The 21,066-nt window shown below is 40.2% G+C and overlaps 2 protein-coding genes across 2 annotated transcripts in view; one reads left to right on the top strand and one right to left on the bottom strand.

Moving 5' to 3' along the window:
- Positions 1 to 813: 813 nt before the first annotated feature.
- rxfp3 (relaxin family peptide receptor 3) lies at positions 814 to 2,761 on the top strand. The gene has a single exon (XM_023264692.3). The coding sequence runs from the start codon at positions 1,094 to 1,096 to the stop codon at positions 2,327 to 2,329; it is 1,236 nt and encodes a 411-aa protein (XP_023120460.1). The 5' UTR covers positions 814 to 1,093; the 3' UTR covers positions 2,330 to 2,761.
- Positions 2,762 to 7,723: 4,962 nt separating this feature from the next.
- Positions 7,724 to 21,066, bottom strand: part of slc45a2 (solute carrier family 45 member 2) — a 35,461-nt gene continuing 22,118 nt past the window's right edge. The window contains exons 4-8 of the mRNA XM_023264678.3: positions 15,136 to 15,503; positions 13,325 to 13,468; positions 11,727 to 11,850; positions 10,417 to 10,622; positions 7,724 to 8,009 (exon numbers count right to left, since the gene is read on the bottom strand). Coding sequence (XP_023120446.1) covers positions 7,788 to 8,009; positions 10,417 to 10,622; positions 11,727 to 11,850; positions 13,325 to 13,468; positions 15,136 to 15,503 — 1,064 coding nt within the window. The 3' untranslated portion in view covers positions 7,724 to 7,787. The remainder of the gene's footprint in view (positions 8,010 to 10,416; positions 10,623 to 11,726; positions 11,851 to 13,324; positions 13,469 to 15,135; positions 15,504 to 21,066) is intronic.

Raw genomic sequence — 21,066 nt, 5'->3', positions numbered from 1 at the left:
GAATAAATGGATCTGCTGCTACATTAACCAAGATTTATTCACTTGATTGAACAAAATGGAAAAAATGAGTAAACCCTGCTTTTTTTTCAAAGTATGTGCATAAACTTGTTTCTATTCTCTAACTGAAAAGGCATAGATCATGTAAATGTGTATGTTGATTGAGCCGGAACTGCTGCATTACATTTTGAAGTGTCATTTAGTGCCTGGATGTTGTATTTTCCTTGACATAAATAAAATCTTTCCCACCATAAATTCATGCAGAAATGGAACAGATTGGTGCCTTAAAATCACGAGAATACCAATAAACTGTAATGACTCCAATAAATCCCAGCTAGCAATTTAATCCAAGCCTCTTCTCCAACTTTTTACACACTTGAGTCCCCTCCCCTTCAGTTGACCCATCATTCACCTTTTCAGTTATTTCTCACAAAACGTCACAGCTCAGAATTTACAGGAGCCACCAGCCGGCATTTTATTCACACAATCAAAATACCTCCTAAAGTGGTCATGTCCATCTGTGCCATTAAAGCAAGCGAACCCTGGAAGCACTGATGAACCAGCAGGCTGCCGAGCATCAGTCAGTTTAAAGTGGAATCAGGAAACATTAGAAGGACTGAATCCACAATGGAAAGACCATAAGTCATCCCACGAAAGCTTTTAGCGGTTGATAACAGTCACCCTTCACTTATAACCTATACATATGTGCGCGTTTGTCAGTATAGAGCGAAAAAACAGTAAAAATAAATAGTAAGATGGCTAATTCCCCCCTCCATGGCATCTCATCAGAACCAAGGACAGCGCCAGATTGCGCCTGAGCGCTGCGTCAAGACGCTTTTCCACGGTTGGAGAGCTGAGACGCTCTAAAATCTCCGAGCAGCAGGACAAACCTGGCGCGCAGCTCTGTCACCTACACACCCTTTTTCCTGCTATGTTTGTTTCGATTCACACTAAACTTGCACCGTATGGGTTATTTATATCTGTAGATGCTATTGGGGAACACGGAGGCAGACGCATGAACCGAAATCCAGGCATTTTCTTCAGCATTTGGATCCGGGCATGACTTTGGTAAACATCCTCGAGGATAAAAGTTAAAATGTCTGGAGAAACTGCCGACTGTAACTACGAAGGCTCAGCAGGGACAGTAAATGCTGCATCCTCCAACTTCAGCTGCATTTTCAACACCACCAACCGCTCGTCCGGTGACCTCCACCTGCCAGACTTGGGTAAAACTGATTTGGGAGGAGATGGCGCCGCTGTTGTGAGGATTACCATCTCTGTCATCTACTCCCTGGTTTGTGCGCTGGGTCTGGTTGGAAACTTACTGGTTTTGTATCTGATGAACTCTAAACAAGTGTGGAAAAAATCCTCCATCAACCTCTTTGTGACCAGTTTGGCGGTGACTGACTTCCAGTTCGTGCTGACTCTGCCGTTCTGGGCGGTGGAGAACGCGCTGGACTTTAACTGGGTTTTCGGTAAAGCCATGTGTAAGATAGTTTCCTATGTGACGGCCATGAACATGTACGCCAGCGTGTTTTTCCTCACGGCTATGAGCGTGGTGAGGTACTGGTCCCTCGCCTCTGCGCTCAAAGGCAGGCGGCGGCGGACGCACTGCTGCTCGGCGCGGTGCGTCACGGTTTTCATCTGGGTCGTCGCCGTCTCCGCCGCTCTGCCCCACGGAGTTTTCTCCACCACCGTGGAGTTTTCCAACGACCACCTGTGCCTCGTCAAATTCCCCGACACCAACGGGACCGCGCAGTTTTGGCTGGGGCTCTACCAGTCCCAGAAAGTGCTGCTGGGCTTCGTGGCGCCTCTTGGCATCATCTCCGCCTCCTACCTGCTGCTTTTGCGCTTCATCAGCTCCAAAAACATCAACACCTCCAGCGCCAAACGACGCGCCAAGGTCACCAAGTCTGTCACCATCGTGGTTTTGTCCTTTTTCCTCTGCTGGCTGCCCAACCAGGCGCTCACAGTCTGGGGCATCCTGGTCAAACTCAACGTGGTTCCCTTCAGCTACGAGTACTACACCATGCAGGTGTACGTGTTCCCGGTGTCCGTGTGCCTGGCGCACTCCAACAGCTGCCTCAACCCCATCCTGTACTGCCTGATGAGGCGGGAGTTCAGAAAGGCGCTGAAAAAACTTTTCTGGCGGATGACTTCGCCGACTCTGACCACGATCAGGCCGATCACAGCCACCACCAAGCCGGAGATGTACGATCAGGGCCACGTCCCGCTGGCCATCAGCGCGCCAGAGGAGCCCGCGGTGGCGTTTTATCCCCCAGGAGCTGTGATTTACAACGACAGGCGAGAACTGCCGCAGAACAGCACTTAGTCTGAGGTGCCACGGACCGTTTTTCTAATCCGCTCTGATCTCTGTATTTACATGCATTTTAAGTGAATCCCTGCGGTTATTGCCTGACATTTGGCAGAAAGTTGGATTTTCGCAAAGGTGAGAAAACCTCAAGCAACTGTCAGTGATGAGTCATGCTTGTCCACACAAATTTTACTTTGGCCTGATCTCATTTGCAGGGTTTTTTTTTTTTTTTGTTTGTTTGTTTTTTTTTACTGCTGTTACTAAAAGAGACACCTGTGTATAAGAAAGAATATATTTTGAATGTTCTTTGTATTCAATGTGCAAGTTAAAAGTAAACATGTGAGGCACTTGCTGCTCCTTTTCTTGTTACAGTTTGTTGTCTTAAACTGTCATTGCAGTCTCAGGCTTCATGTTAAACTCAATAAAAATGAGGAAAATGAGTTTCACAGAGCTGCTGGTTTTGTTTTATTTTTTTAAAGAGAGCTTAAATAGAGGATCTGCCTTGGCTGATATCCTAAACTGATGAAAAGTTGGGTCCATGTGTACAGAAAAGGTCTCATATATCATAAATATAAGAAAATAAAGCACTATATTCTGTTAATGGTCTTGTTTTTACATCAGTCCTTTTGTAATTGTTATGGAACTTTCTTAGTATTTATCACCAGAGCTACTGGTGGGAATTTGTTCTGAATTTTAGTATAACTTAAATAAACCATTAATTTTTAATTTGCTGGACTTTTGACATTTCAGAAAAAAACTTATTATTAAAATAAGTAACTTTAAGCAATCTGTTACATGTTTAAATGCTTCAATCACAACCAAGCATAAAATGGATTTTAAAATTGGTCCTGTGTGACTTGTATCATTTGTAATTCCTTTAAAAGCACAATTTTGAATTTAGCTCTCGTTAATGGAGCAATTACCAGCATCTACGGACAAATACCAGCATTTTAAAATTCATATGTTTTTGACTGCTGCAGATGGCAGCACCTCATCTACAATAAAAGCTCCTATGTGGAGCCGGAGGGAATATCTCTCAATTATGTTTAATTTATTCACATCAATTTGCCATCCAGGCATCCATGACATTTAATAAACCAGAGACAACTTAAATCTCTAAATGTAAATACAGTTTAAAGGCAGGTATTCATCAGAAATGACATTTTAGTTGTTGTTAATTGACAGACTCAAACCAATACTATTACTGATATGCCAACAGTATGTGCAGGAGTTTCTTTCAGGTGAAACTCTAATAACCAATTTAACTGTTCAGATTGAATAAAAAGTTCGGGATTCAATTAAGCAGCAGACTCCATGCTGTCTGATTTCTTAAAAGAATCTGTCCTTTATCCTCCTCCTGCCAACAAGCTGTGGACGCCTGGTGAGACAAAACAGCAACAGAGCCAAATCAAAAAAGCACAAATAAACATGCAACAGAGATAAGACTAACAGGCGTGTGGCACGCCCACTAATACAATCAACATCCTGAGCTAAATCCATATAGATTAATTAATTAAGCAGCTAAAAGCAAAATGACAATTTTTTGCACAAGGCATCAGGCTGATCTAATTAGAAATAAATGGCTAATGGCTCTGAGACCTGAATATTAAATTAGGATACAGGTCTGATCTGTATGTGGGTGTTGAATCCGATGCCCACACAGAATATTTCATCTGCTGGTAAAATCTCAGCTGAAAGAGGAGAAATGCCTCCAAGCAAACTGATGATAAATTCAGAAGTAACAGCGTGCATTCAGCCACAGATGGGATCAACATTTACCTCCCGAGGAGCAGGAGAACAACCTCTGATATCTACCAAACAAAATGTCAAAGACATTTTGATTGCTTTGTGCATGCTTTTTGTTGTGTGCCTCGGTTCCTTTTCTCATTCATTTTACATCTTAAATTGTGTCTGAACTGCATGAAGATAAGCACCTTACTCCTGCTGGAAGAAATATTACTGGTGGTTTCCAACACAGCAACTGTCCTCTGTAGCTAAACGTTCATACCAGACAAGGGTGAAATCAAGCTTTGACAAGTGAGCAAGCCACTGATCTGTCACCTTTTAAAGCCTGGAGGCAGAAACACAAACATAATGAGGAGCGAGTTCAGTTTTGTGCTGTGATCCGGTGAAAAAGCTTCAGTGACTGAAATAGAATGGAGGCCCAACACACAGCGGTCACCTTGTTTGTGCTTTCTTGTTCAAATCATTCCAGTAACTAACTTAGATAATCTGTTTTCTAAAGTGCAGAAGTTCTTTTGACTAACTTTTTGACAAAACAAAAATCCTCTTGATACATTTTAAGACAAATGCTCTACCCTAATATTTTGTTAAAAATGTTTAAAGTGACAATGATTTTCCCCTTATATTGACAAATCCCTAATTTTCTTCAATTATTTTTCATTGGAAAGCATGTTTTATATTTTAGATTGTTTTATATAGCCACCCTTTGCTTTGATTACTGCTTTGCAGACTCCTGGCATTCTCTGGACGAGCTTCACGAGGTAGTCACCTGAAATGATTTTCACTTCACAGGTGTGAAGCATGGATCAGGAGGTATGATGTGGTGTGGGCTTTTTTTGCTGGTGACACTGTTGGGGATTTATACAAAACTGAAGGAACATTGAACCAGCATGGCTACCACAGCATCCTGCAGCAACATGACATCCCATCTGGTTTGTGTTTAGTTGGACCATCATTTATTCTTCAACAGGACAATGACCCCAAACACACCTCCAGGCTGTGGAAGGACTATTTGACCAAGAAGGAGAGTGACCTGGCCTCCACAGTCACCTGACCTAAACCCAATCCAGATGGTTTGGGATGAGATGGACCACAGAGTGAAGGCAAAAGGGTCAACAAGTGCTCAGCATCTCTGGGAACTCCTTCATGACTGTTGGAAAACCATTTCAGGTGACGACCTCATGAAGCTCATGGAGAGAAAGCCAGGAGTGTGCAAAGCAGTAATCAAAGCAAAGAGTGGCTATTTTGAAGAATCTAAAGTCAAAAACAAGTTTTGACTTATTTCACTTTTTTGCTTACTACATAATTCCATATTTGTCCATTCATAGTTTTGATGTCTTCAGTGAGAATCGACAATGTAAATAGTCATGTAAATAAAGACAAACCATTAAATGAGAAGGTTTGACTGGCAGTGTAAGTGAGGGCAATTCACCTTTGAGTAAAGGGGGACTTAAAGCAATTCATAATGTTGATGATGAGCAAAACAAGAAACATATCATTCAGTTTCTTGTTGAGGGTTAGATGAAGATCACTACAACTGTTATATAGGTAATATGGAGCAAACAGCACCAGCAGTCAGCTTTGTTCAGTGTCAAGACAACTAATTAGCACAATGTATCTCATTAAAGTTCATTAGTGAGACTTAGAAGTGTAAGGAAGTGATTTTTAAATTAAATTTGGTCTACCAGACAGGTAGGTAGGAGTTGCTCTCTGTATTTTACTGGCTCTTGAAGCAGAAAAAAAAATCACAAACGAATGCTGCATGTCTTACTAAAGTTAATTGGTGAACTTTAAAGATTATCAGGATGTGTCCATGTTTAGCAACAAGACTGAGTCTGGTGTATTATTATTATTTGTGCAGCATCACATCACATCCACATAAATTATGCCCTGTTGTTTAATACTCCTATCAAACATTTTACCTTGTGATTAGCTCTTATTACTCTAGGGAAACTAAAATATAAGATCACTAGAAAAAGATTTAAAACTAAAGAGCATTTCTACTCAGTTTCAGAGTCGTCTGAGTCCTGCTGGTTGTCTGCAGGCTGCACGATTGGCTCCAGAACTTTTTGCGTTGTGAACTCTCTCCTCTCTCTTCATCTTCCCAGGGGGGAAATGACATTATCAGCCCGCCCAACATACAGATTACTACCATTCTGGCTGCAGCAGCAGCACCTGTGTAAAGTCACCAATGACCCAAAATTTGTGCATATGGTAAGGAGAAATTGTTGAGGGCTCTATGAATGTCTTTATCAAAGTCAAGCCAACGTGTTATCAGAGTGAATGAAAAATAATACTTTATCAACCACTAGCTCTCAGATCAAATGAACATGTGGCCACAGACACCTGCATATGTACAAAAGTACCCAACTACAAGGATGTACACACCCTCCACTAGACCAGTATGTTCTATAGGCCTGTGCATGTCTGTGCAGGAGACAGTAGGATGGAATTTGTGACCTGCAGTACATTATAATTTCTATATCTCAAAATGTGTGCATACACAGACATGCACATACTTACACTGTGACATCCTTACAATGCCCCTAAATCATTTTAATCGTATGCATGTTTTCCATAAGCCTGCAGTGCTCTATAATGTAGCAGAAAATGAAAAATCGAATAAAGCCTGTATTTGCTTCGTAGGCCAATGAAGGGTCTGCTGTATAACAGAGCTGCAGTATTGTGAGGAAAAATGACACAATCTGGTGGAAAACAGTAAAAATGATAATTCTCAATCCAAGACTCCAGAATAAAGCCTAATAAGATGAACAGAATGATTTCATGCTGTAATTGCAAAGGGGTCAAAATGAACAGTTTTAATTGATTTTAAAGGGGACATTTTTGTCCTTAACTTCATGAGTGTAACTTTTGTTTGGACATGGTGTATTGCTGATGCGTTATGGGAACTGAGGTTGAAATTTTAAAATCCTCCACCCCCAAATTCCCACTACTGTCAAATTTCATGCCACATACAATAACGCAACTACAATTATCAAAAGAATCAAACATGAAAAGGATCAAACGTGAAAAATACTTAACAGCAACTCTGAAGCTTACAATTTAAAGAAGTATTTCACTAAAGTTCGTTAAGGAGCTTTAGAGGTATGTGTAGGCGGATATTTTTTTGAAACATTTGGGTGTTTTTTAAGATTGGATCAACCAGACATTAACAAAGAGGAGAGCTTAAAGCGGCTCCCTCTAGCTAACAGATGAAACAGCTGAATCTGTTCAAAGGTAAAACACACTTAACAGCAGTGTATCTTGAGTTAATTCATGAGCTTCAGAGGAATGAGTAAGTGGATTTTTTTTCATTTATGTGACTGACTAAGTGGCTAGGAGCTGTTTCTAGGAGCTAACAGGGTTAACAGCAAGGTCTGGCTCTGGGAAAAGGTGAAGAGTACTTACAAGCAACTCTAAAGCTCACTAATTTACACAATATATCTTGCTGAAGTTAATTAGTGAGTTTTAGAAGTGGTAGTAGGCAAACTCTCCTGGGTAATCAGGGGAATAATTATATATAGCTAATGGCTAATTAAGTGTACTGCCCAGATCAATGCATTTTGACTAGCAGTGTAAAAACATGTAAGAAAATCCCCAGGCTCCAGCACTAAGAAAACCCATAAAAGTTTATAAATGCCACTGAGGTACAAGAAAAGGAAAATCAAAGACATTTTAGACAATCTGTATTTATTAAAAGAATATCATTAAAATAGTTTTTATATAAGCAAACTCATTCCACATATCTGATAAAGAAGGCAATGAAGATGCAGCCGAACAAGGACATGGTGGACGCTGAGAGGACCACAACGATAACACTCCCCGCTACGTTGACCAGAGCTCCGAGCCCGGCGCCCACGATGATCTGAGCCAGCTGGACCATGCAGGTGAGCGCCGCACAGTCCATCCCAGTGCCACGAGGACTTTTATTGCTTCCTTGAAGCTTCAGTTGTTCCTGGAAGCACAGCGGGCAGCGGTGTTAGCAATTACATAGAAGGAGGAGGAGGGGAAAATACGACAGCAATATCAATTTCAGAACCACCAGATGTCCATGGCAGAAAGCAATCAACAGTTGGGTAAACAGACTCATCTCTAAAAACATTGAGACCCTCTGATAAAGCTTTTTTTTTCCTCCCAGTGCAGCCATTTCATGTTGGATTTCGTCTAACGGGCTATCGACTGAGCAAGCCAGAAAAAGTGCGTTTTTCTAACAAACTTAGATTGTTGAGGGGATGATGCTGATGCATATGTTTAATTGATGGGTCAAAGGCTTTTTGAAAAGGTCGCCACAATATTCTAAAAACGTTAATGTGTTCACTTCAACATCAAAGATTAAATTTTACATAGAAGCCATGAACTGAAAGTGATTTTTTTCCTCCGGATCTTTTCATCTAGTCGATATTGAAATACAATTTTTAAATGCCAGTGAGCTGTCAGTGAGTTTTTTGCTGGATGCTGCCAAAAGTGCTGCGTTCAAGAGCAGCCTTTAAGTGTGGTGCCAATATCTGTACTTAACTACAAACAAATCCACATGCCTTAAAATTTTAACTAAAACCCACATGCCTGTGCACTTCATTGACAGACTATTACCAACACTTAATATATTTTAATTGCTTTATTGATTGTTTTTAATAAATGTTCCCCAGACTTCCTGGAAACAACGTTGATCTTAAGTGGGTTATCCTGTTGTGATAAAGTTAATTGAGTTGAAGGGATATTACACTAATTTTACACGGGGTGCTCGGCTCAGACTTTACAAAGAGTAGTACTCACCAGGTCACCATCAGGTCAATAAAGAGGAATGTCTTTTACGACACTGGAGGGACTTTTCTAGGAATACCTCAGCTTTGGTATCAAACCTAAAATGCATAACAGTGAGCCTGTGTTTACCCAGGTCTCATGACAGAGACTATAACCAGGATTCATGGATTTAACTCAAATTCAATTCCATTCAATTCAATTTTATTTATATAGCGCCAATTACAATTCAAATAGTCTCAAGACGCTTTACAGAGCCCACATGCCTGAAACTGAGCCAGTTCTGGAGAGAACAGTTGCAAATCAGTTATGTGAACATTTACAAAGGAATAGCCTGTTTGAAGAGTTTCAGTCAGGCATCGTAGCACAGAAACAGCTCTGGTAAAAGTCACTAATGACCTTATCATAGCTTCAGATAATGGGCTGGACTCTATTCTTGTTTTGTTGGACCTTAGTGCAGCATTTGACACCGTCGATCACAAATTTTTATTACAGTGACTAGAACATTCTATTGGCATTAAAAGGACAGCACTAGACTGGTTTAAATCCTACTTATCAGACAGGTTCCAGTTTGTGCACGTCAGCAATGACTCTTCTGAGGATAGTAAGGTTAGTCATGGAGTTCCTCAGGGTTCTGTCTTGGGATCGATACTTTTCACATGCTATTATTAGGAAGCACTGTATTAATTTCAAATTGTTATGCTGATGACACTCAGTTGTATTTATCTGTGAAGCCTGAGGAAACTAATCAGCTAGCTGAACTGCAAAATTGTCTTAAGAAATAAAGACCTGGATGATCTGTCATTTCCTACTGCTGAATTCAGACAAGACTGAAGTCAAAGACTAAAAGCCAGCTCTTATACCTGATTTTGATCATTTGTCTGGAGTTGCTCGACTTAAGAACAAGAACTTGACGTTTTGGCTTAGAAAGGTTAAAATTACTATTCTGTAGTTGCATATCAGCAAATAGGTTATTCAGCTAGTCATTGCTGCTCCATTGTTTTGTGCAGTTGACCGTATGGCTACAGATTTGTTTTCATCGATAGATGTCTGGGAATTAATCAACAGGTTTTGATTCTGGGCATGGAAATGAGCTCATACATCTAGAATTTTCATCAAATTGAAATTCCAATAAACTCCAGCCTTGTAATATTAATAGCTGTAAGAAAACACAAATCACTGAGCCAACAGCATGTTTTGTATTGCAGCTCCTGCTGGTTTGCTCATTACAGCAATTTACACCAAGTGTTTACTACTAAAGATTCAACAGCTCTTGATAGGCAGCGATCAACAGCTGATCACACAACACTGTAATTGTTTTAATGCATAATATAAGCCAAACATCCTTTGTCATGTACAATATATAAATATTTATGTATGAAAGGTTCATTCAAGAACCGTGTAAATCTTTAATAGCCTGTTCTGTAATGAGTGAACAGATTTATAATCATGTGGACTATTATTAAATGAAACCGGCACAATAGAAGTTAAAACGGTTTGTCCTTGAGCTACATTCTCACTGAATAACATCATCACTGAATAGTTTTTTCAGTTACTTCTGAGCAATTCATCTGTGTAAGACGCCTCCACTGCCGGCCCATTACCTCTTCTTCACGCTGATACTCGGCTATCAGGTTGAACGGGATGGTGTAGAGCGTGCTGGACATGACACCAAACACGCTGCAGAGGATGAGGGTGGCGATCACGTTGGGAAAGAGGCCAATCAGGCTGGTGCCCATGCCAAACACAAAGTAGCCCATAAAGTATAATCCCTTCAGGCCGATGTATGGGAGGAGGAAGCGCTGCACATCTGAAAGCACACAAACACATACGTCATGGACAGTTATTATTACTTTGTGAATCAACAAACCCACCTGAGTTGTGTTGATTCAGGGGAGATAGTGGGTTATGTCAAACTGTCTCTGATTTTTATGGTCCACAGTATGCATTAGATTTAACACAGCCGACTGACATTTAATTGAACAGGATGTCTCTTATTTCCGAGCAGCGATGGAGTTAAAAAGAAAAAAAAAAGCCAGTAAAAGTACTTTTTTCTTTTTTCTCAGCCTCCATACTAAATGGAGCCAATTTCACACTGAGTCTGTGGCCAGCCTTTATGTTTTGGCTGCGCTTTGCTGTGCATGTATCACATTAGTTTTCTCGGTTTCACGGTTGTTATTTTACATGGATATTGCCTCGACCTACTTTTGAACGGAAGCACACGCTGTAAAAAAACAAACAAAGCCCCAGTAACAGAACAGTAACATTCTGGGAGGTGGGGCTGCAAAAACACAGTAAAATAACTGAAAATAACCATCTTGTAAAAACACAGTGGTTTCCCATAATGACAATACAGTTTAGATTTATAATTATACATAAGATCATATGTATGCTTTGATTTTAAATGTTTGAGATAGATATTTTTAGTTTATTCTCACTAATTGTATCTCATTTTAGAAATATATTACATTTAAATATTTACAGAAGTAAACTTTAATTTCAATATAAGTGAAATCTTTTTAAAAAACTTTTTACGGTTATTCACAGCTACAGGTTTTTAAAATGTGTTCATTATATATGTAAATTTACATGTCATTTGATTGATATTTAAAAATAAAATTATAAAAATGTAAAAATCATTCAAGTTAAAAAGCAAAATGTGCGTACGTAGTAACATGGTTCGGCATGCTACTGCTGCTAATAAATGGCTGCAGCCTGTAGTCCTGGTACAAGACACGAGGAAGCGTTAATTGCCTGCTGTTAGTCATTTCACTGCACAACCTTATCAGGCTGTCACTCACAGAGGTACTAATAATGTCACTGCGGGACACAGTGCTGCCTGCCATGATGAAAATAGAAATGAACACCAACTTCAACACTCTGCTTGTCACTCAGGCTGATGTAGAGCACTTACATGAGTAGAGGGCAGAGGACACTGCATTAATGCACAGCCCCCAGCAGCCAACTTCCACTCCTCTCTCGTAAGTGATGTAGGCTGTGGAGTTGTGGTCTGCATAAGGATTTCCCCGGTATACAATCTGCAAATAACACAGAGTCCTATTTTTAGCAGACAATTGCATTAGTCAAAGCACCATACATGCTGAGGGATCTAAGCACACAGCTTCACGGATATAACATATACATGCTTTTATCTTTTTTCTGTAAAAAATTGGTTATGATGCTTTCCTTTCACTCATCAGGGAGCCTGACTATATATGTCTTATCCCTGATAACAACGGCTGCAATTTCAGATAACATTCGTCTGCGCGTAATGAACCAACGCTGTGAGTACTGTTCCATGATGGAAAGTGTGTTCTTTGATCACCATGAGCCTGTGAAGCATTCATCATTATTAGGCATGTCGACAGAAGACTACACTCAATAACAGAACACTCCCACGCCATCAGCCCCTGCCTGCTCCCACACAATCAGAGATTAATGGAGCTTCAATGCAGGTGCTTGTTGCACTTTGTTGTTATTCACTTCTAATGGTATTGTTCTCAATTTGTCAGCTTGCCTCATTTGACATTGAGTCGTATTAAGGGCTACAAGTGGTGATTAATGTTTTCACAGTTTAATCGGATGATTGCTGCTTAAGTAAATTGTTTATCAAAAGCGCTGCCATCTGTTAGAGCCTCGGGTCTTCACACTGAAAATTTTGATCAAACATCCAAAAAAGTAAATAAAGAACCTATCACATTTCTTTTTACAGCTCGTGACCTGAACATGTCCCTATGGTGTTTGTTAATGCAGTAAAGGACACAAAAATAAGTTGTCAGACCATGATTGAGTATTTTGTCCTTGAAGCTGCAGTATATTGATCACTGTCTCAAAAACACGCACTTCCAGGATTATATGTAACAAATTTAAGCAGCCAATCCTGTTAGCTTGCAGAGTGAGGTTCTCCGTAACATTATTCTTCTTCAGAATCAGTTTCCTGTTCAAACATTTATGGCCAAATTACTCCAATATGACAACTTGCCAATATGTAGTGTACAGTAGTTTTACAGTGTTTGAAGCAGAGTTGTAAGTGAGCTGGTGTGCTCCAGCTGCAGCTTCATAGTCAACGGTGTAGAGTTACATCTAACACTTTTCATGTAAGCGAGTGCGCAAAGTGCTCTGTCATCATTTTCAATTTCGTCATCTACTCCAGTCAACAAGAGTCTGCACAGACCGCTCCGAACACTCCCTTCCTCTGTGGAATAAAGCGTTTGAGAAGCTGCAAGAAGCAAGTGTTTGTTTGGAAAGTGGTTTGAATATGAATAATAAATGATCAAAATAGAAATCTGTATGTCTGCATCATTTCATCATCTGTTGGCAAGTATGCTGTGGTTAAGATCTGCACACAGTAACACACAAGAAAATAGTGACAGACAACCGAATTGTAGAACCAAGACCTTCATATGGTCTCTTAGGCACAACTGGGTAAGGTTTGTACTGCTGTAACATTAGAATTCATGGAGTCAAGCCCGCATGTTTAGAGTCCATATGCAGAGATACATAAATCAATACCTGTCCCATGAAATCGGTAAAGAAGAGCATATTGCAGAGGAAAGCTGTCCATCCCAGCAGGTGACTGACACACAGGCAGCGGTAGTGGCTCGGCATGTCGACGATGGCTTTCATCAGCGACTTGAATGTCATCCTCTTCTGGGCCTGCACAGACACACAGCAGCTGCAGCACTGGCAGCAAAGGTTTCCCCTCGTAGCACTCATTTACTCTCCTGGCATTTCATTGCTAGTGGCGCTTTAAGCTCATGACACTTCAAAAGATTCAGCAATCCAAAAAAAACCCATGTCTGCACGGAAAAAAGAACTTAATCAGAATGAATGAAGGGATTGATCATAAACACCTCCGAGGGGTCTAATTAAGGACTCTGCTCAAGGATCAGAGATCTGAGATGATTAAAGACAGAAAACGCAGATTTGCAAGGAAACAAAGCTGTATAGTGAAAAATGTCCTCGTAATGCAGGAAATCATTTCACATTTATGCTGAGTTGGATTTATTGTTGCCACTTTACATTCCATATCATTTATAAGACCTTTCTCTGCTAAGAATAGACTGATTTATCATTTGAACTGCAAAACACTTCAAAGTTAAACTACTTTTATTGGCCAAGTTAGCAACAGAACATTCTCTAAAATACAGAGGTCGATCAAAATGTTCCAGGTCGGTGCATGATGCTATCAACAATGGCGCCTGTGTTATATACGTTTTTCTGACCACTGGTAGGTGCATAATTTCAAAGTTACCCACAGTTTCCAAAATCAGACAAAGTGTGTCAGGTTGGAAGCACACCAGGAGCATCCTCATTTTCCTCAACATTTAGCTGTGTGTCATCAGGAACTAATCAACCTGGCAAACATTTAACACAAACACCTGAACTGGGGCACAATGGCATGTGGCGACTCCAATCTGTTGGGCGCCTGCTCACAGCACAGTGATTGCATACTGGTTTTTTGGTCTGGATGGATGGATGGATGGATGGATGGATGGATGGATGGATGGATGGATGGATGGATGGATGGATAGATGGTTCATCTGGATATTTTTTCAAATCTAACCTTGAAATCTTGACATTTTATCAAAACTACTTAAATGTACATCTATATTATCTTGTTTAAGTACTAAAAGTGAGTTTTATATATATATTTTAGAAAATCACCTTGAGTGCAGTTTCATGAATGAGAACATTTGTTACGCAGGTCAAAACTGTTTCTTGTACCAGACTGGAAACATGTTTACTTCTGCCGTAAAGTTAGCTATTTTAGCATGGGCTTCTATGGGGATTTATTCACTGTTGTAGCCTGCCTCAAGTGGTCGTTCAAAGAGCTGAGGTTTTTGGCACTTCACACACTTCATTTTTCAGCCCTGACAGTTGGGAGGTAGATAGATAGATACTTCTTAATTCAATAACACGATTGATGCTTCCCACATGCCAGGTGTATCTAATCTGGCCCACTTCTTCCTCATTCCCAAACTAAAATTCAATTCAAAAAGTTGCCATTTTGACACAGTTTAAGAGATTCAATGCTCATTGCAGATGGAGCTTGACATATTACATAAAAATGTGTCCAACACAAGTCCTGCTATCGGTAGCACGTTGTCACAGGACATTTTAATTCATGACGGTTTATCTCTTTCAAAAAAGGCAACTTGGCTCATCTAGGCATAACTGACATCATAAACACCATACACGCCCCGACCAGGATGAGTAGCGCAGATATTGGGTAGGTGAAAAGTATTCCACTTACGCCATTTACATACACACGGTAAAAATAATTGCATTCTGAGGGGCTTATTATTCTGCACATCACATACCTCCTTGTTTGGCTGCTTGGCACTGGAGGTCACAGAGTTCGCCTCCCCCAGCGCTGAGAAAGACCTCGGTCTGAGGTCTGTAACTGGTGCTGTGAGTGTGGGAGAGACAGGCTCCTTAACCAGGGCTCCATACCCATTACTGTGGGAGACCAGCAGGCGGAGGGCGCTGGTAGATGAGGACTCAGAGGCGGATGGGTCTTTTCCTAGTGGCTGCTCTGGAATACTGAAGAGGTGCACGGTGAGGAAGATGCCCCAGGTCAGCGCTGAGAAGAAGAAGATGACTTGGTACTCGGAGCCCAGCAGCCGACCCAACACTGAGTGACCCCAGTCCATAGCTCCAACCAGGTAACCACACGCTCCGCCCAGTCCTGCAGAGGTACAGATCAAAGCAGTGAGAGGAGTGAGGGGTAAAGGAAAGAAAACCAGCAACGAAACTCTCAGCGACCCTCCCAGTGAGAGTTTGTCTTTCGGAAGTCCTGTTACATAGTTGGTAGTAACATGTCCTTTTAAATTAAAATGGCAAAATTGTCCATGGCCGTTTATTTATATTTGATTTAGAGGTCTATCGGGCTTTTTAGCTGCTTAATGCACCACAGTGGTCCCCAGCTGGTTGCTCATTTTACCTGCTTGGGAAGCAGGCGAGGCACAGTTGTTATTTAGAGGCCTTTCACTCAAAAAAAAAAAAAAAAAAAAAATCAGTCTGCTGCCACCAGAAATAACTCTATGAGAGCTGCAAAACAACAAAGCTCTGTAAAGCTAACACAGCCACAGATTCAGGTAATAATTCTCTCTGCGTTCATCACTCAGAGAGACACCTGTTCACATTGTCCCATAGTCTTGACTTTTCAAGAGAAAGTCCTCACGCAGGTCATTGATTCAACTAGGAATTCTGAATCATAATCAAACAGTGCTTGAAGATAACGTGAGGCAATCTGTCTGAAAGTAAAAATAGAAGGGAACCATTCAGCTGGATTCTTAGACTAACAAAACCAGCAATGTTGCTTTTTTCGCAATAACGTGATGCTGTGTTGCGTAATATCGGTTTTAAAGGAGATTAGATATGCTGGATAACAAAAGAGAAAACTGCTGGAGGAGACTCTTGTTGAATGATGCTTCCTCTTAAAGGTCATCACATGACTACATTGTGATGCACACACCAGCGTTGCACCGGGGGATTTTCACTAATTAACACATGGTTAATAAATAACATATTGATTGTTTCGCTGACTGACTGACTGACTGAGTGACTGGCTTTCATTCATTCATCAACTCTTGCAGTCTTCTTCGTCCTCTACAGTTGGTCACCTGAAATAGAAGCTATTTTTCTTCATTTCAGCGACTGCCAGGTGAAGCAACAACCAATGTAGGAGTCACACTTCACTTTAAGATTGCAATTTGTGTGCTATAAGAAAAATCTCTTTTCCACTTCAAGATCCCTCACCTTTCTCCTCCTGCATCATTAATATTGGTCTAACTGTGAATCTTTCTGCCTCTGCAACACCTGTGAACTCTGTATTGTGGCACAGTGCAACAAAGCAAATCAGAGATATAACAGTTTTTCTCGTGGAAACAGATGAAAATGAAAACAAGAGTTGGAGAGACTTAATATTGGCAAGGTAGAATTGTATAGAAGTAGACTATCAAGTGCCACTTAAAGTCAAATGGTTTCACATTAAAGCTAATAAAATTGTTTCCTGCAAGGCTGAGAGGGCCGCCTGAATAGCTCCTATACATTAATGGAAATAACCTCTCATAAGCACCGTTTCAAACAGGAGTCTACACCCACTGTAGCAGCTCTGGGTAATATGAGTGTGCTGAATGAAGGTCTAGCAACAAAAGATCAATAAATATTAGTATTTTTGCAAGTTAGATGGTATGCAAGAGTCTATTTGGAAGGCTTTGATAAGCTTGTAGCTTTATTGTGCACTTATCTAATGAAATAGATGCAAACACTTGCTTTGTCTTTTATATGCTACTATGCACGCAGTGACAATTCAAACGTTTCGCAAGTTTGTTTGTTTTGTGTAAAGGGATTCGGTGTATGTACAAAAAAAATCTTAACAACAAATATCAGGAGACTGACAGAGCAGCTGTAATAAACAGTACTTAATTAAAAGACAAGAATTGCCTAAGATATTAAGCAAGTATGTGAAGTGCCAAAAACCTCAGTTCTTTGAACAGCCACTTGAGGTTGGCTACAACAGGAAGTCAATCCCCATAGAAGCCCATGTTAAAATGGCTAACTTTATGGCAGAGGTAAACATGTTTACAGTCTGGTACAAGAAACAGTTTTGACCTCCACAGCTAATTTTGTCATTCATGAAACTTAGAAGATGATTTTTAAAATATAATTCACTCGTAGACTCAATTTTTAAACAAGATAATGTAGATGTATATGTAAGTAGTTTTGATAAAATGTCAAGATTTCAAGGTTAGATTTGAAGAATTATCAAGATGGAACAGCTCATCATTACTTGAATTTCCCAAAGGGGATGAATAAAGTATCTATCTATCTATCTATCTATCTATCTATCTATCTATCTATCTATCTATCTATCTATCTATCTATCTATCTATCTATCTATCTATCTATCTATCTATCTATCTATCTATCTATCTATCTATCTATCTATCTATCTATCTATCTATCTATCTATCACAGATGAGTAGCTTTCAAACCTGTTGGTGGGATTTGGGGCTGTGAGTGATAAAAAAAAAGGATAAGTCAAAGCATACAGTCAGTGAATATGATTTTTATCTCTGCTTTAGTGTTTTAGTGTCGTAACATTTTCTAATTCTCACTCAACACTAACTGCAGCTGAAAATGATGGGAATGTTTTTTGTTTTGCAGTTACTTCATTTATAAACCAAAATTATGGACAAATTAAAATTTTAATCTTGTGTTGGCACTGGATAAGAAATTGAAGGATCATCAGGGTTTTTTTTTATTTCACCCTGAAGGGAACATTATTGTCTGTACCAAAAATGATGACAATCCGTCCAAACTTTATTGAGATATTTCAGGCAGTTTTTGTCTCCAGCTTGCTCCACTTGCTGCTATGGAAAATCACTCACCAATAATGACTCATGCAGCCTCTGAGAAAGTATGAACATTAAAAATGCTGCCCACCCCATCATGAGAGCAGAGTATTGATTACAATGGGCATGTGATTAGAGCGGCTCCCAAGAAAAGGTACACAAATTACAGAGAAGCACACAGTTCTTGCTCTTTTCCGCCCCAACCCTCACATACCAGCGGTGGCATTGGCGTCTCAGGAGTCATGTGCCTGGCCTCTGTCTCTCTCAGTCCAGACCCATGACTGCAGCACATGACTAGCTCAGGGCTGGATTACTGCCTGACTAACATGCTCACACCACCCGGTGCCTGCTGACAGCTGAGCGCACCGCTGGCACTCATACCAAAAACATCATCTTACCCCCAGTAAGTGCAGGAAAGAGTATCTGCTGGATGTTGATCTTTAGATTATAGACATTTCTTAATACACTCATTTGTTCTAAGCATTATTGTATTATGGAGGCAGAGTATAAAGGAAAAATTATGCTAAAATATTAATTTTCCCACATCTGTGCCAGTCGATAGTAGCAGAGCAAGTGATTTTTAGCTGCGTAATTCTCACCCAACTCATCCAAGTTAAGAGATGCTATACTGCTACTATCCACAGAGGGCATATTTTATTTACAGATTGCTATTGAAAAAAATTCAAGGTTCCCCTCAAGTGCTGCCTAGTAGAAATGTTGTAAAGTAAGAAAGAAAATAACACACAATTCAGTGCATCTAGTGTAAATCCTGCACGCCAAACTATTCTTAGCTGTTTCCTGAACTTCAAAGGCACCACATGACTTACAACTAAGCTACACATATGTGAACAAAACAGCTAAGCATTTATTTCTCGATGTAAATTTGAACTTGCTGAAAATCCTCGTTAACTACGTATCACTGAAATGCTGAAGGATTAGATGCTGCATGGGGAGCTGTACTGAAATATAGGAAAATTAAATGTCACTGACGTCCGTCTTTGTCCCTGTTCTTTCAGATATGAACCACTGGATCTCAAAGCGGATGTAATTACAATATACCATGTGGAAGATGCTGACTTTGTGCTTTGAAAGTTTAGGAGGATCCAATATATCAGACATATTTGCTCAAATGGAAAAAAAACAAAAACTTGACTTGCCTCTGAATGTGTCCATCAGTGACACTCTGGCCAAAAACTCTCTGAAAACCAGGTGTTGAGCTGTCCAGGGTGTCACACATGAACACAGGCTTGTTCATCTCAGGAAGTACAGGGAAATCTATAACTCTGAATGAGGAGTCAAGCATCCTGTGTGTCTCTGAGAACATTACTGCTGTAGTATGACCTTGCTGCATCTACCTTGAAAGAAATGCAACAAGTGTCTGTGTGTCTGACAGTACAAATGGAAAATCCATTTATCCATTCAACAATATGTCCATGATGTGAGGGTGAAGGTCAGATAGGTTTATCCATAAAGAAAACACTGTATCAGTGTGACTTAGACACACACAAGTTAAAGCTCTACAAAAGGCAACCAAATGCTCACATGAAAAGCCGTCTGCGATGTCACGCTCCAATCTGAAACAAGTGGCTTTTGTCCCGAAACTCACAAATTCCACAAAGTGAAATGAGTCCTGGAGGAAAGAGTTACCTTAACTTGCTCAGTAATCCCTGTGAGACATATTAGAAAAGGGCGGATTTGTTTGTATTTAGTTATCCGAAGCTGATAAAACCAACAGATGGATATTTTTACATGGAGACACTTTATTAGCAGGATAAGTGTTCAGTCATTCAGAGATCATTTTTTAATGATTATATTCTTATTTTATGTTTTGGAAAACATTTGGTGTGAAAACAGCAGCGGACTTGCACAGAGTATCAGTAAAATCAGTAAAATGAAGCATAAAAACATCACTGATGTTTTATCAGGCTTTATGCTAAGCTAAGCTAACCATCTCAGTCTTTACACATGTAGTTTACAGACTTTCAGTCCTAATTTAAGTCTAGAGAACTCTCTGAGAGCATGTCTTCCTTCTCACTGATGTTGAGGAACAAGTCAACAAGCATAACCGGATTATCAGTGCCTCCCTAAATGACTTGCAAGACTGCTGGCAGAAACAACATTCACCGAACAGCCACAACAATAGAACCACTGACAGATAGAGTGAACTGAAATGAACTGATCATCTTGTTACAATGCAATGCTCTGCAAAGAAACGCTGACATTTGTGTAGATGTTACTTTGGCACACAACACTCACCTAAATGTTGTTGTAGAACCCCCTCCCCATCACAACACCACTTCCTGATGGCAACAGACTCCCCCAGCAGGACAACTTGTCCCACCACACTGATAAAACTGCTCTGGAATGGACTGAGGAACATGACCAAGAGCCCAAGGCTGACAGACTTTCACAGCATGAGCCACATGTTAGAGGACAAACCCCTCGTCTGCCACAAGCTTATACTCCATTTGTTGGGTTGCAAGTCCTACCCCATCTAACATATGATTGACTGCCTGAAAAGGAGTGATTTTACACAACTGCAAGAGATTGCCTACATGAACAGTGGTTATTTTTAATCATTTTAAACTATGAACCTGTATTGCTGTTTTTCTGTTTAGCTTGGTTTCATGTCGCGAGTACAATTAAAACAATCAACAGCAAAACACAGTTAAAAACAGTTGCATTCAAGTGTGGTGTAGTTTGTAATTGTGGATTTGACCTGACCTACAGGTACAAGTGTGATAAGTTTTAGGGTGGTTTGTGAAATGTTTCAAATATGTGCAGCCCAGAAGCTTCAGTGCAGTTTTCTGAATTGTTTTTGTTGTTATTTATTATAGGCAATTGCAAGTTGAATAAAAATTGTAAGACCATTTTATAAGGTTGTGAAGAACT

This window comes from Amphiprion ocellaris, chromosome 17 (genome assembly GCF_022539595.1).
Source record: "Amphiprion ocellaris isolate individual 3 ecotype Okinawa chromosome 17, ASM2253959v1, whole genome shotgun sequence".
NCBI lineage: Eukaryota > Metazoa > Chordata > Actinopteri > Pomacentridae > Amphiprion > Amphiprion ocellaris.
This window is presented reverse-complemented; position numbering and strand designations above follow the sequence as displayed.

Bases quoted from the DNA above. Each gene is read 5' to 3' on its own strand.
- rxfp3 (XM_023264692.3), top strand. From the start codon at position 1,094: ATGTCTGGAGAAACTGCCGACTGTAACTACGAAGGCTCAGCAGGGACA.